This window comes from Salmo trutta, chromosome 26 (assembly GCF_901001165.1).
Source record: "Salmo trutta chromosome 26, fSalTru1.1, whole genome shotgun sequence".
NCBI lineage: Eukaryota > Metazoa > Chordata > Actinopteri > Salmoniformes > Salmonidae > Salmo > Salmo trutta.
In genome coordinates, this window is record NC_042982.1 from 37,262,705 (window position 1) to 37,278,208 (window position 15,504).

A 15,504-nucleotide genomic window follows, 5' to 3' on the forward strand; every position below is an offset into this window, starting at 1 on the left:
TCATGGTCTGGGGCAGTGTGTCACAGCATCATCGGACTGAGCTTGTTGTCATTGCAGGCTCTCTCAATGCTGTGCGTTACAGGGAAGACATCCTCATCCCTCATGTGGTACCCTTCCTGCAATCTCATCCTGACATAACCCTCCAGCATGACAATGCCACCAACCATACTGCTCATTCTGTGCGTGATTTCTTGCAAGACAGCAATGTCAGTGTTCTGCCATGGCCAGCGAAGAGCCCGGATCTCAATCCACTTGAGCACTTCTGGGACCTGTTGGATCGGAGGGTGAGGGCTAGGGCCATTCCCCCCAGAAATGTCCGGGAACTTGCAGGTACCTTGGTGGAAGAGTGGGGTAACATCTCACAGCAAGAACTGGCAAATCTGGTGCAGTCCATGAGGAGGAGATGCACTGCAGTACTTAATGCAGCTGGTGGCCACACCAGATACTGACTTACTTTTGATTTTGACCCCCCTTTGTTCAGGGACACATTATTCCATTTCTGTTAGTCACATGTCTGTGGAACTTGTTCAGTTGTTGAATCTTATGTTTATACAAATATTTACATATGTTAAGTTTGCTGAAAATAAACGCAGTTGACAGTGAGAGGACGTTTCTGTTTCTGCTGAGTTTATTTACTATAGACGCTTACTGCATCTGTTGGGCTGCTGCTTGTATTGGTCAAACTCAACGAGCCAACCATGTCTGACCTTCCTCCCTGCTCTTTGTAGGCATAGAACACGTTCAAATTTCACCAAGAGGAAGTGACATCGTACGTAGACTAAAACAGAGGCATTCTGACAGTACTCCTTTGATACTGTGGGGCTAAACAATGTTTTTTCACTGTCCTCGTTTCTATAATGTTGTTGCCTTGATTTTTTGGGTCTCTGCATCTCCAGATTCACAGAAACCCAAATATCACCTATATATATTTTGTCATGGCCTACTGATTAATGAGACACACTCTTTCTCTCATTATTTTGTGCTATAATTTACCATTTACCTTGAAACATATTATAAAATGTTGAAACATTGTTGTGTCTCAATGAGCCACTAGTCTATAAATAGGAACTATGTGGAATGCTCAGGTCACTCTGAGGAAGACGTCAGCTTGACGTAGAAACGTCCGTCACCTGTTCACATCCTGTACAATGGATTCAAGTGAGCAATAAGAAATCAATCTCTGCCTTTATTGTTGAGTGTTCCAACTCCTTTGTACCTTGAATTAGTCCTTTTGGAAGTTTTTCTTGGTAAGCCGTTCTGGTGGTTTTTGTTATTGAGCAATCTTCCTTTGCTTGCGCAGGTCCAGCTGAACTCAGCTGTTGCTAGCCGTTGCAGAGCGATCAACAGAAAATGGAAGCAAAGCTGAAGGATGTTCTCGGCTGTGTGTCATGCCGTGTGTGTAGGTGGCAGGGAAGTCAGGCGCTGGAGAATCAAACTTAGTATAAATGGAGTAGTTTAATAACGTAAAACAAAACCTCCAAAACCAAAGTACATAATAAAATAAACGTGGGCACAAGAACCCGTCGCTCACCAATCGAATATCACGAGCATAACAACAAACAATCTCTGACAAGGACATGAGGGGAAACAGAGGGGTGAATACACAACATGTAATGAATGGGATTGGAACCAGGTGTGTAGGAAGACAAGACAAAACCAATGGAAAATGAAAAATGGATCAATGATGGCTAGAAGACCGGTGACGTCGACCGCCGAGCACCGCCCGAACAAGGATGGGCATCGACTTCAGCAGAAGTCGTGACACTGTCACACACACACACACACACACACACACACACACACACTGGCTGATGCACGTAGAATGACACACCCAAACGTTTCTGGTATTGAGAACAGTGAGCTACATTGTGGGTTTGTGAAAGGTCCACTGCAGACAGAGTCACCTTTGACCCTGTTTCTTTCAGTATGGCAGAGATAAGGAACGTTACAGGAGGATGAGGAAACTCCCTGCAGTCTAAAGCTTAGTGAGATTATATGTGTGAAGAGGCTGTGTGTGTGTGTGTGTGTGTGTGTGTGTGTGTGTGTGTGTGTGTGTGTGTGTGTGTGGTAAAACAAGAGGGATCTTCCTGAAACAATGAACTTTGCTCTTATAGGTTCCAGCTGCCTTAATTGGATTCCACACACACGACCACAGCGGAACGTGGGGGAATGATGGCCAGAATGTTGTTTTCATTTTTGTCACAGGATTGCCATGGTAACCGAGTTTAAAGCTAGAACCATTAGTTGCTACATCCATTTCTGGACGTATAAATGAATTATACCCATTGACTAAACATATAAGCATATATGAAGCATATAACTTAGAAATGCTTCATGAGCTTATTTCAACTGTCGTACCCCATCAGAACACAAAATAGAAACTTTGTTTACAAACGTTGGAGTAAAATGATATCATGGATGGTCATCCGCTTTGTTATTGCTTCAATGAAGGACTTTAAAAGCCACAACAGATAAATGCAAGATGGAGAGCAGAAGGTGGATGTGATCATTATTCATTGACCTCTCCATGTTACCTGGTGACATGGATTGGATAAAAAACATCTGCACGCGTATACAAACACACATAATATACTAACAACCCAATATGGCTGCTGGCCTTCAGTTCAAAGGCAAGGTTTTAGCTTGTGGGACTAGGATGGTTTTGATTGGCTGAGAGGCCTAAGCCCTGCTCCCTCTGATGGCTTTGATTGGCTCAGAAGCTTTAGTCTGTCTGTTATTGTGAGTCTTAGAGGGGAAAGGGGACTGTGTGTGTGTGTGTGTGTGTGTGTGTGTGTGTGTGTGTGTGTGTGTGTGTGTGTGTGTGTGTGTGTCTCCCCCCCATGTCAAAGCAGACCGCAGGGGGCCTCTACTGAACCTTGGTCGCTCAACTCACTGCTCAGAACGTTTACCAAATATTACCATTACTCACTCACACACACACACAACCCTAAACTAAGTCCTGCCAAGACAGAACAGCTCTGTCCCACAGCAGCCCACACCTGTCAATCAATCTGAGCCACCTCCCATCTCAGTGTTAACCAATCAGATCTACTCTCCTAATTGCTTCACAAACTAGAGAACAGGCGTCTCATCTGGAATGTTCCAGGCTGGTTGCACTTGAGAAAGAGAGATGAGAAAGAGAGAGGAGCAGAGAGAGGAGAAAGAGAGAGGAGCAGAGAGAGGAGAAAGAGAGAGGAGCAGAGAGAGGAGAAAGATGAGAAAGAGAGGAGCAGCGAGATGAGAAAGAGAGGAGCAGAGAGAGGAGAAAGATGAGAAAGAGAGGAGCAGCGAGATGAGAAAGAGAGGAGCAGAGAGAGGAGAAAGATGAGAAAGAGAGGAGCAGCGAGATGAGAAAGAGAGGAGCAGAGAGAGGAGAAAGATGAGAAAGAGAGGAGCAGCGAGATGAGAAAGAGAGGAGCAGAGAGAGGAGAAAGAAAGAGGAGCAGCGAGACAGGAAGGATGCCAAGGCAGAAAAGAGACAGCAGAGAGTAAAACAAACAAAAAAGTTAGAAATAAATGAGACAGAAAGAGAGAAATCCTCTGTCGTCATCCCCCCTCTCCCTGGCGACAGTAGTCCATAACAACCGCTCTCTCTAGTAACAGCAACATTACCCAACCCCCCTTATACTTCCGACGCCAAGTGAAACCAGATCCATCCCCTCTCTCTCTCATCCATCCCCTCTCCAGTCTCCATCCATCCCCTCACTCTCCATCTCTCTCTCATCCATCCATCCATCCCCTCTCTCATCCATCCATCCCCTCTCCAGTCTCCATCATCCCCTCTCCAGTCTCCATCATCCCCACTCTCCATCTCTCTCTCATCCATCCATCCCCTCTCTCTCTCTCATCCATCCCCTCTCCAGTCTCCATCATCCCCACTCTCCATCTCTCTCTCATCCATCCCCTCTCCAGTCTCATCCATCCCCACTCTCCATCTCTCTCCATCCATCCCCTCTCCAGTCTCCATCATCCCCTCACTCTCCAACTCTCTCATCCATCCCCTCTTTAGTCTCCATCAATCCATCCCTCTCTCTCTCTCATCCATCCATCTTTCTCCATCCCTCTCCATTCTCCATCCCACTCGCTTTCCATCCACTCATCCATAAATCTCTCCCTCTCAATTATTTAATCTCTCTCTCCATTGATCAATCTTTCCCTCTCCATCCATCTCCAACCCTCTTCACCCCTAGTGCTGGGGGACCCCCAGGGCTTGCCCTCCGCCGTCCTGTCATTGCCCAGAGACAGGGCCCTAAGAGGGGGGCTAGGCCTCCACTGTGGTCCCCTGCTTCACATACAGGCCTCTGGAGCTTCAGCCTCTCAACAGGGTTATGTAACTGTGACGTAGCCAGCAAGGGATCAATACTTGACTAGTCGGTCGTTACAGATGATCAACTGTTCACGTGTAGCTACACAGGTCACACACACACACACACACACACACACACACACACACACACACACACACACACACACACACACACACACACACACACACACACGTTTCAATTGGATGTCAAACAGCACCAATGTGGCTGTATTTCCTAATGCTACAGGTCCATTCTCAGGTCAGCCACCAAAACAACACATGGAGGAACATCTATTTTCTGTCACCTTCAAACTTCAGTTACAGGACATTGAAAGGACAAGAGAGGAACAAAGAAAGAATGAGAAGATAGAAAAAGCACAGGGACACTAGGCAGAGGAGGAGGGTTACTGAGAGAGAGACAGAGAGAGGACTAAAACCCATCTGAGGAAAGAGATACTAAGGAACAGGGGAAGTCCAGCTGTACGCCTGTTGCTAAGGAGCAGGGGGGAAAGTCCAGCTGTGTGCCTGTTGCTAAGGAGCAGGGGGAAAAGTCTAGTTGTGTGCCTGTTGCTAAGGAGCAGGAGAAGTCCAGCTGTATGCCTGTTGCTAAGGAGCAGGGGGGAAAGTCCAGCTGTGTGCCTGTTGCTAAGGAGCAGGGGAAAGTCCAGCTGTATGCCTGTTGCTAAGGAGCAGGAGTAGTCCAGCTGTATGCCTGTTGCTAAGGAGCAGGGGAAAGTCCAGCTGTATGCCTGTTGCTAAGGAGCAGGGGTAGTCCAGCTGTATGCCTGTTGCTAAGGAGCAGGGGTAAGTCCAGCTGTATGCCTGTTGCTAAGGAGCAGGGGAAGTTTAGTTTGATGCATGTTGCTAAGGAGCAGGGTAAGTCTAGCTGTATGCCTGTTGCTAAGGAGCAGGGGGGGTTTCAACCGAAAATCTAACCATCATATATAGCTAGCTAGGTTAGATATGAAACCAAACCATCATATATACAGTGCATTTGGAAAGTATTCAGACCCCTTGACTTTTTCCACATTTTGTTACGTTTGATTCAATTAAAGATTTTCATGAAACTACACACAATACCCCAAAGTGACAAAGCAAAAACAGGTATTTAGACATTTTTGCAAATGTATTAAAAATAAACAGAAATACCTTATTTGCATAAGTATTCAGACCCTTTGCTATGAGACTGGAAATAGAGCTCAGGTGCATCCTGTTTCCATTTCTACAACTTCATTGGAGTCCACCTGTGGTAAATTCAATTGATTGGACATGATTTGGAAAGGCACACATCTGTCTATATAAGGTCCCACAGTTGACTGTGCATGTCAGAGAAAAAAACAAGGACATTTCTGCAGCATTGAAGGTCCCCAAGAACACAGTGGCCTCCATCATTCTTAAATAGAAGAAGTTTGGAACCACCAAAACTTGTCCTAGAGCTGGCCACCCAGCCAAACGGAGCAATCGGAGAATAGCCATGGTCAGGGAGGTGACCAATAACCCGATGGTAACTCTGACAGAGCTCCAGAGTTCCAACCTTCCAGAAGGACAACGATCTCTGCAGCACCTCACCAATTATGCCTTTATGGTAGAGTGGCCAGACGGAAGCCACTCCTCAGTAAAAGGCACATGACAACCCGCTTGGAGTTTGCCAAAAGGCACCTAAAGGACTCTCAGACCATGAAAAACAAGATTCTCTGATTTGATGAAACCTGTCACACCCTGATCAGTTTCCCCTGTCCTCGTTATTGTCTCCACCCCCTCCGGGTGTCGCTTGTTTTCCCCAGTGTATTTATCCCTGTTTCTCCTGTCTCTCTGTGCCAGTTCGTCTTGTATGTTCCAAGACCACCAGCGTTTTCCACGTACTCCTGCCTTTGCTATTCTCTTTTACCTAGTCCTCCCAGTTTTGACCCTTGCCTGTTCTGGACTCTGTACCCACCTGCCTGACCATTCTGCCTGCCTTGACCACGAGCCTTTCTGCCACTCTGTACCTCCTGGACTCTGATCTGGTTTTGACCTTTTGCCTGTCCATGACTGTTCTCTTGCCTACTCCTTTTGGATTATTAAACAGTGTAAGACTCCAACCATTTGCCTCCTGTGTGTGCATCTGGGTCTCACCTTGTGTCATGATAAAACCAAGATTGAACCATTTGGCCTGAATGCCAAGCGTCGCGTCTGGAGGAAACCTGGCACCATCCCTACGGTGAAGCATGTTGGTGGCAGCATCATGCTGTGGAGATGTTATTCAGCGGGCAGGGACTGGGAGACTAGTCAGGATCGAGGAAAAGATGTACGGAGCAAAGTACAGAGATCCTTGATGAAAACCTGCTTCAGAGCAGGTTTGGGGTGACGATTCATATTCTAGCAGGACAACGACCCTATGCCACAGCCAAGACAACGCAGGAGTGGCATCGGGACAAGGCTCTGAATGTCCTTGAGTGGCCCAGCCAGACCCTGGACTTGAACCCGATCTCTGAAGAGACCTGAAAATAGCTGTGCAGCGACACTCCTCATCCAACCTGACAGAGCTTGAGAGGATCTGCAGAGAATAATTGGAGAAACTCCCCGAATATAGGTGTGCCAAGCTAGTAGCTTCATACCCGAGAAGACACGAGGCTGTAATCGTTGCCAAAGGTGCTTCAACAAAGTACTGAGTAAAGAGTGTGAAAACTTCTAAAGTTCTAAAAAACTGTTTTTTCTTTGTCATTATGGGGGTATTGTGTGTAGATTAATGAGGGTGGAAAAACGATTTCATCCATTTTAGAATGAGGCTGTAACATAACAATACTTTCCAAATGCACTGTATAGCTAGCTAGGTTACATATGATTTGAACCCAAACCAACATATATATAGCTAGCTAGGTTATATATGAAACCAAACCATAATATATAGCTAGCTAGGTTAGATATGATTTGAACCCAAACCAACATATATATAGCTAGCTAGGTTACATATGATTTGAACCCAAACCAACATATATATAGCTAGCTAGGTTATATATGAAACCAAACCAACATATATATGGCTAGCTAGGTTAGATATGATTTGAACCCAAACCAACATATATATGGCTAGCTAGGTTACATATGATTTGAACCCAAACCAACATATATATAGCTAGCTAGGTTATATATGAAACCAAACCAACATATATATGGCTAGCTAGGTTGGTTAGATATATAAAAACAAACCACCAAATATAGCTGGCTAGATTTGATATGAAACCAAACCATCTCACACACACACACACACACACACACACACACACACACATATAGGTTACATATGATATGAAACCAAACCATCATATATAGCTAGCTAGGTTGGATATGATATGAAACCAAACCATCATATATAGCTAGCTAGGTTGGATATGATATGAAACCAAACCATCATATATAGCTAGCTAGGTTGGATATGATATGAAACCAAACCATCATATATAGCTAGCTAGGTTGGATATGATATGAAACCAAACCATCATATATAGCTAGCTAGGTTGGATATGATATGAAACCAAACCATCACATATAGCTAGCTAGGTTGGATATGATATGAAACCAAACCATCATATATAGCTAGCTAGGTTGGATATGATATGAAACCAAACCATCATATATAGCTAGCTAGGTTGGATATGATACCAAACCATCATATATAGCTAGCTAGGTTGGATATGATATGAAACCAAACCATCATATATAGCTAGCTAGGTTGGATATGATATGAAACCAAACCATCATATATAGCTAGCTAGGTTGGATATGATATGAAACCAAACCATCATATATAGCTAGCTAGGTTGGATATGATATGAAACCAAACCATCATATATAGCTAGCTAGGTTGGATATGATATGAAACCAAACCATCATATATAGCTAGCTAGGTTGGATATGATATGAAACCAAACCATCATATATAGCTAGCTAGGTTGGATATGATATGAAACCAAACCATCATATATAGCTAGCTAGGTTGGATATGATACCAAACCATCATATATAGCTAGCTAGGTTGGATATGATATGAAACCAAACCATCATATATAGCTAGCTAGGTTGGATATGATATGAAACCAAACCATCATATATAGCTAGCTAGGTTGGATATGATATGAAACCAAACCATCATATATAGCTAGCTAGGTTGGATATGATATGAAACCAAACCATCATATATAGCTAGCTAGGTTGGATATGATACCAAACCATCATATATAGCTAGCTAGGTTTGATATGAAACCAAACCAAACCATCACACACACACACACACACACACACACACACACACACACACAGCTAGGTTGGATATGATATGAAACCATTATATATGTAGCTAGCTAGGTTAGACTAATTATGATGAGCTATTTCCTTTCCATTCCCTTCCCTTCCTCTGTATCCTCAAAAAACCTATCCTCCTGCTTCATGTCCTCCTCCTTCTTTTGGTTTCTCTCTTTCTTCTCCCTGGCTTTTCCAGGCAGGTAAATCTTCTCTGTGTGGATTAATAGTCTGTGGGGGGGGGGGGCTACCCTGATGAATGTCCACAAATGACAACAAGGAATAACTAACGGTTACAACAACTACAGATACATTTACTTCACATGTTCTATGGAAGAAAAGAGAGACACACAGGTTGCTTGGTTAATGGGGGAATGACAGATACGTTACATTTGGTGATACGACTATTCAGAGATAGACACACAGCCAGCCAGCTAGCCAGGCAGGCAGGCAGGCAGTCAGTCAAGCAGGCAGGGGAGGGTTACTGGGTGTGGGAGAGAGGCGGTAGGTGATGGGACTAATCGTATGATTCACTCTGCTCTAATTCTATTATAGAGATATGACCCTGCAGAAAGAGAGAGAGAGAGAGAGAGAGAGAGAGAGAGAGAGAGAGAGAGGATGAGCGAGAGAGAGGAAGAGAGAGAGAGAGAGAGAGAGAGAGAGGAAGGAGAGAGAGAGAGAGAGAGAGAGAGAGAGAGAGAGAGAGAGAGAGAGAGAGAGAGAGAGAGAGAGAGAGAGAGAGAGAGAGCAAGAGAGAGAGGAAGAGAGAGAGGGGAAGAGAAGGAGATGAAAGGGGGGAAGAGAGAGAAAAGCAGCATCATTTCCCAAACCCAACAAGAATTTGATAGAAGCTTTCAAAAGGTGCGTCACAACCACCAGAACAACTACAGAACTCTCTTCTCAGTCTCTCTTCATCCCTGCACTCGGTTCCCCGCTCCTCCTCAATCTCACTTTATTTATTCATCACACAGAAGTTCACATCTACGCAGAGAAAGGGAGGGAGAGAATGGGCAGAGAGAGAAAGAGAGGAGGGTTAGAGAAAAGGAGGGGGGTAAAGAGAGAGATAGAGAGGGAGAGAGGAAGGGCTGAGAGCAGCTTGTTTTGCAGGTATGTTGCTATTCTAGTCTCTGCCAATGGCTGAGTCTGATGCCGTGAGAGAATATGCATGTTAGCGGAGAGAGAGGGATGGAACAGGGATGAGTGTTTTAAGGGAATATCCTTCAACCACAGACAGACAGACAGACACACTGATCTACCTCGCCGTGATTCTGAGGACTCACGGCTCCAAGCCCATTCCCGTTAGAGTTCCCAACGCATTCAGCTTCATCCCTGTCCATCAGTTCCTCTCCTCCTTCTTGCTCTCGTCTTCCTTCGTCGCTGGTGCTCTCTCCATTCTCTTGCATCTCCTCCAGAGCGATAGAGAACTGGGCGAGGGTGCGAACCATCTGCAGCATACGGAATGGCCTGTGTGTATTGGCACACTCTCACACAAACACGGATGGTGTGTCTACGCACACGCCCACACAAACCCTAAAAAAATGACTGGCGTGTCTACATACACACACACACCCCAAAAGACACCCACAATACGCCCCCAAAAACAACAGCTCACCCAAAAATTGCCCCCTCCCTCTTCCTCCCCTTGGCCCAAATGCTCACTGGTCATTCCGGAAGAGTGGGGAAATCGCAGCCACTCCTCCGTGTTTCAAATCCAAAAAGACACCCCCCTCCCCTCTCTGGGTTGTACCCCCTCCACTCCAAAAGATCAGCGATCCTTTAAATCCTTTAAATCCAGTGGTCAGTCTGTCCTTTAGGAATTATCCCCATCTACACGCATGTTCCAAAATTCCTGCTTCTCCGATATATTCTGTGAGTGTGTGCGCTTTCCTTGTAGCTCCGCCCAGGCAGGTAGAAGCTGGCACCGCTGTCTCTCCCTGTGTGTGAAGTCGAGCACTCTCTCCGTGTGAGCGTGTCTGTGTGAGGTTTGTGTGTGAGGTTTGTGTGTGTGTGTGTTTGAGTGATGCAGCCCTCCCAGAGTGTGTGTGTATATATAATGAGAGACAGCAGGCAGGGCAGACGCTCACCGCTCAGCCCAGCGCAGGCAGACTCAACCACTCCATCCCAGAGTCGTTGATCTGAGAGGAGAGCAGACAGACTCAGAGAGATGATCACAGAGCCATCCACCCCTGTTTCTCAGGCAGAGTGAGTTGAGCTCAGACAAGAGGACAGAACCTCTAGGTAATGCTTACAGGTCACCATGGCAACAGGGAGGTGGAAATTCAACGATTCACAGTGAACACACACACACACACACACACACACACAAAGGACCACATAATAGGATTAGCCTGGGGGTTGGTGGTTCTCTCTCAGGACTGGGTATCTGGGTATTTCACTAAGTTATACATATGAGAAATACACACTCTGCAAAGTAAGAAGTTTGCAGAGTTGAAATTTAGAACACTGTGACAGCTTTTACACATTCACTAAATCTACATGTTCTCTGCTATGAGGAACGACACACACTCGCTCTTCATATACAGTTACACACACTGTGGTGTTGAGGCCCTAGGGTGCACACATAAACACAGAACATAGAGACCCAGAAAACCTGAATCTACGCCTTCACTATGGTGAATCACTAAAACAATACAGACATACACTACGGGAAAAAAGGAACAGCACGTCAAAAATCAGCTCGGAGTAATTGAAGAATCCATAAACACTAAACAAACAACAACACGAAGAGTTATCTATCCAAAATGGAGATGTATGGATAAACCACTGCCCCAATCTTTCTGGCCCTATAACAAAGAACAGCAAAAACATATACATGATCAAATACACATCTTAGAATCAACTATTAAAGACTACCAGAACCCACTGGATTCTCCAATTACATTGTATGAACTACAGGACAAAATACAAACCCTCCATCCCAAAAAGGCCTGGGGTGTTGATGGTATCCTCAATGAAACAGGAACAGATATAGCCCTTGGTTCTCCCCAGACCTGACTGCCCTTAACCAACACAAAAATATCCTGTGGCGTTCTGCAATAGCATCGAGCTGCCCCTGCGATATGCAACTTTTCAGAGAAGTTAGAAACCAATATACACAGGCAGTTAGAAACGCCAAGGCTAGCTTTTTCAAACAGAAATTTGCTTCCTGCAACTCAAACTCTAAAAAGTTCTGGGACACTGTAAAGTCCATGGAGAATAACGGCACCTCCTCCCAACTGCCCACTGCACTGAGGATAGGAAACTCTGTCACCACCGATAAGCCCACTATAATTGAGAATTTCAATAAGCATTTTTCTACGGCTGGCCACGCTTTCCACCTAACTACCCCTACTGCATTCAACAGCACTGCACCCCCCACAGCTACTCGCCCAAGCCTCCCCCATTTCTCCTTCTCCCAAATCCATTCAGCTGATGTTCTGAAAGAGCTGCAAAATCTGGACCCCTACAAATCAGCTGGGCTTGACAATCTGGACCCTTTCTTTCTAAAATTATCTGCCGAAATTATTGCAACCCCTATTACTAGCCTGTTCAACCTCTCTTTTGTGTCGTCTGAGATTCCCATAGATTGGAAAGCAGCTGCTGTCATCCCCCTCTTCAAAGGAGGTGACACTCTTGACACAAATTGCTACAGACCTATATCCATCCTACCATGCCTTTCTAAGGTCTTCGAAAGCCAAGTCAACAAACAGATTACCGACCATTTCGAATCCCACTGCACCTTCTCCGCTATGCAATCTGGTTTCAGAGCTGGTCATGGGTGCACCTCAGCCACGCTCAAGGTCCTAAACGACATCGTAACCGCCATCGATAAGAAGCAATACTGTGCTGCCGTATTCATTGACCTGGCCAAAGCTTTTGACTCTGTTAATCACCACACCCTCATCGGCAGACTCAGTAGCCTAGGTTTCTCAAACGATTGCGTCGCCTGGTTCACCAACTTCTTCTCTGATAGAGTTCAGTGTGTCAAATCGGAGGGCCTGCTGTCCGGACCTCTGGCAGTCTCTATGGGGGTACCACAGGGTTCAATTCTTGGGCCAACTCTTTTCTCTGTATACATCAATGATGTCCCTCTTGCTGCTGGTGAATCTCTGATCCACCTCTACGCAGACGACACCATTCTGTATACTTCTGGCCCTTCTTTGGACACTGTGTTAACAACCCTCCAGACGAGCTTCAATGCAATACAACTCTCCTTCCGTGGTCTCCAACTGCTCCTAAATACAAGTAAAACTAAATGCATGCTCTTCAACCGATTGCTGCCTGCACCTGCCCGCCTGCCCAGCATCACTTCTCTGGACGGTTCTGACTTAGAATTTGTGGACAACTACAAATACCTAGGTGTCTGGTTAGACTGTAAACTCTCCTTCCAGACTCACATCAATCATCTCCAATCCAAAGTTAAATCTAGAATTGGCTTCCTATTTCGCAACAAAGCATCCTTCACTCATGCTGCCAAACATACCCTCGTAAAACTGACCATCCTACCAATCCTCGACTTCGGCGATGTCATTTACAAAATAGCCTCCAATACCCTACTCAACAAGCTGGATGCAGTCTATCACAGTGCCATCCGTTTTGTCACCAAAGCCCCATATACTACCCACCACTGCGACCTGTACGATCTCGTTGGCTGGCCTTCGCTTCATAATCGTCGCCAAACACATTGGCTCCAGGTCATCTACAAGACCCTTCTAGGTAAAGTCCCCCCTTATCTCCGCTCACTGGTCACCATAGCAGCACCCACCTGTAGCACGCGCTCCAGCAGGTATATCTCTCTGGTCACCCCTAAAGCCAACTCCTCCTTTGGTCGTCTCTCCTTCCAGTTCTCTGCTGCCAATGACTGGAACGAACTACAAAAATCTCTGAAACTGGAAACACTTATCTCCCTCACTAGCTTTAAGCACCAGCTATCAGAGCAGCTCCCAGATCACTGCACCTGTACATAGCCCATCTATAATTTAGCCCAAACAACTACCTCTTCCCCTACTGTATTTATTTATTTTATTTATTATTTTGCTCCTTTGCACCATATTATTTATATTTTAACTTTGAACTTTCTTCAAATTATAATTCTACTATTCCAGTGTTTTTACTTGCTATACTTTATTTACTTTGCCACCATGGCCTTTTTTTGCCTTTACCTCCCTTATCTCACATCATTTGCTCACATTGTATATAGTCTTATTTTTCTACTGTATCATTGATTGTATGTTGTTTTACTCCATGTGTAACTCTGTGTTTTTGTATGTTGTCGAACTGCTTTGCTTTATCTTGGCCAGGTCGCAATTGTAAATGAGAACCTGTTCTCAACTTGCCTACCTGGTTAAATAAAAGGTGAAATAAATAAATAAATAAAATGATAAAATATACAGACCACAAATTCCAATTGGCTATACTTTAACTTTTTAACATCATCCTCATCTCTGGCATCTTCCCCAGTATTTGGAACCAAGGACTGATTACCCCAATCCACAAAATTGGAGACAAATTTGACCCCAATAACTTCCGGGGGACATGCGTCAACAGCAACCTTGGGGAAATCCTCTGCATTATCATTAACACTGAGTCATACATTTCCTCAGTGAAAACAATCTACTGCGCAAATGTCAAATTGGCTTTTTACCAAATTACCGTACAACAGACCACATGTTCACCCTGCACACCCTATTTGACAAACAAATTTCTCAAAGTTCTCATGCTTTGTTGATTTCAAAAAAGTCTGACTGAATTTGGCATGAGGGTCTGCTATACAAATTGATTGAAAGTGGTGTTGGGGGGAAAAATAAACAACATTATAAAATCCATGTACACAAACAACAAGTGTGCGGTTAAAATTGGCAAAAAACACACATTTCTTTCCACAGGGCCGTTGGGTGAGACAGGGATGCAGCTTAAGCCCCACCCCTCTAACATACACACTGCGTGCACAATTATTAGGCAAGTGAGTATTCTGATCTTATCATTGTTTCTGTTCACATTTTCGAACTCCAAACCATATAAACTTGAATGCTTATTGGATTTAATCATTTTCGGGTGATATGTATTTGTGTAATGAGGGAGGGTGTGGCGAAAGTGAATAACACCTTATATCAAGGTGTGCATAATTATTAGGCAGCCTCATTACCTCAGGTAAAATGGGCCAAAAAAGAGATTTAACTTACACTGAAAAACCCAAAATATAAAATGCCTTTCAGAAGGATGCGACACTCTTTAAATAGCTAAACTATTGAGGTGTGACCACCGGACATTCAAATGTTTTGTTGCGAATAGTCAACTGGGGCGCAAAAAACGCATAGGGAAGAAAAGGCGCAAATTAACTGCAAAAGACTTGAGAAGAATTAAACGTTAAACTAAAAGGAACCCATTATCCTCCAGCGCCACCGTATTCCAGAACTGCAACATACCTGGAGTGTTCAGAAGTACAAGGTGTCAAGTGCTCAGAGACATGGCCAAGGTCAAGAAGACTGAAACAAGACCACCACTGAATAAGATTCACAAGTTGAAGCGTCAAGATCGGTCAAAGAAATACCTGAAGACAGATTTTTCAAAGGTTTTATGGACAGATGAAATGAGAGTGACTCTTGATGGACCAAATGGATGGGCCCGTGGCTGGATCAGTAATGGACACAGGGGACCACTTTGAGTCAGGTGCCAGCAAGGTGAAGGAGGGGTACTGGTATGGGCTGCTATCATTGAGGATAAGGTAGTTGGACATTTTCGGGTTGAAGATGGACTGAAACTTAACTCCCAAACCTACTGCCAGTTTCTGGAAGATTCTTTCGTCAAACAGTGGTACAGGAAGAAGTCCTCAGCCTTCTAGAAGGCCATGATCTTTATGCAGGACAATGCTCCATCACATGCATCCAAGTACTCCACTGCTTGGCTAGCCAGCAAGGGCC

The 15,504-nt window shown here is 44.8% G+C and overlaps 1 protein-coding gene and 1 long non-coding RNA gene across 4 annotated transcripts in view; one reads left to right on the forward strand and one right to left on the reverse strand.

Moving 5' to 3' along the window:
- Nucleotides 1–15,504, reverse strand: part of arhgef17 (Rho guanine nucleotide exchange factor (GEF) 17) — a 104,046-nt gene that overhangs the window by 28,666 nt on the left and 59,876 nt on the right. For 2 of the 3 annotated variants that reach the window (XM_029715884.1, XM_029715883.1), the window contains exon 2: nucleotides 9,841–10,029. The exons of the other annotated variant lie outside the window; for it this stretch is intronic. In XM_029715884.1, coding sequence (XP_029571744.1) covers nucleotides 9,841–10,029 — 189 coding nt within the window. The remainder of the gene's footprint in view (nucleotides 1–9,840; nucleotides 10,030–15,504) is intronic. 3 annotated transcript variants of the gene reach the window in all.
- On the forward strand, nucleotides 7,843–8,514 carry LOC115163733 (uncharacterized). Its single transcript, XR_003869809.1, has 3 exons — nucleotides 7,843–7,934; nucleotides 7,974–8,281; nucleotides 8,321–8,514. It is a non-coding gene; the product is annotated as an uncharacterized LOC115163733 (long non-coding RNA).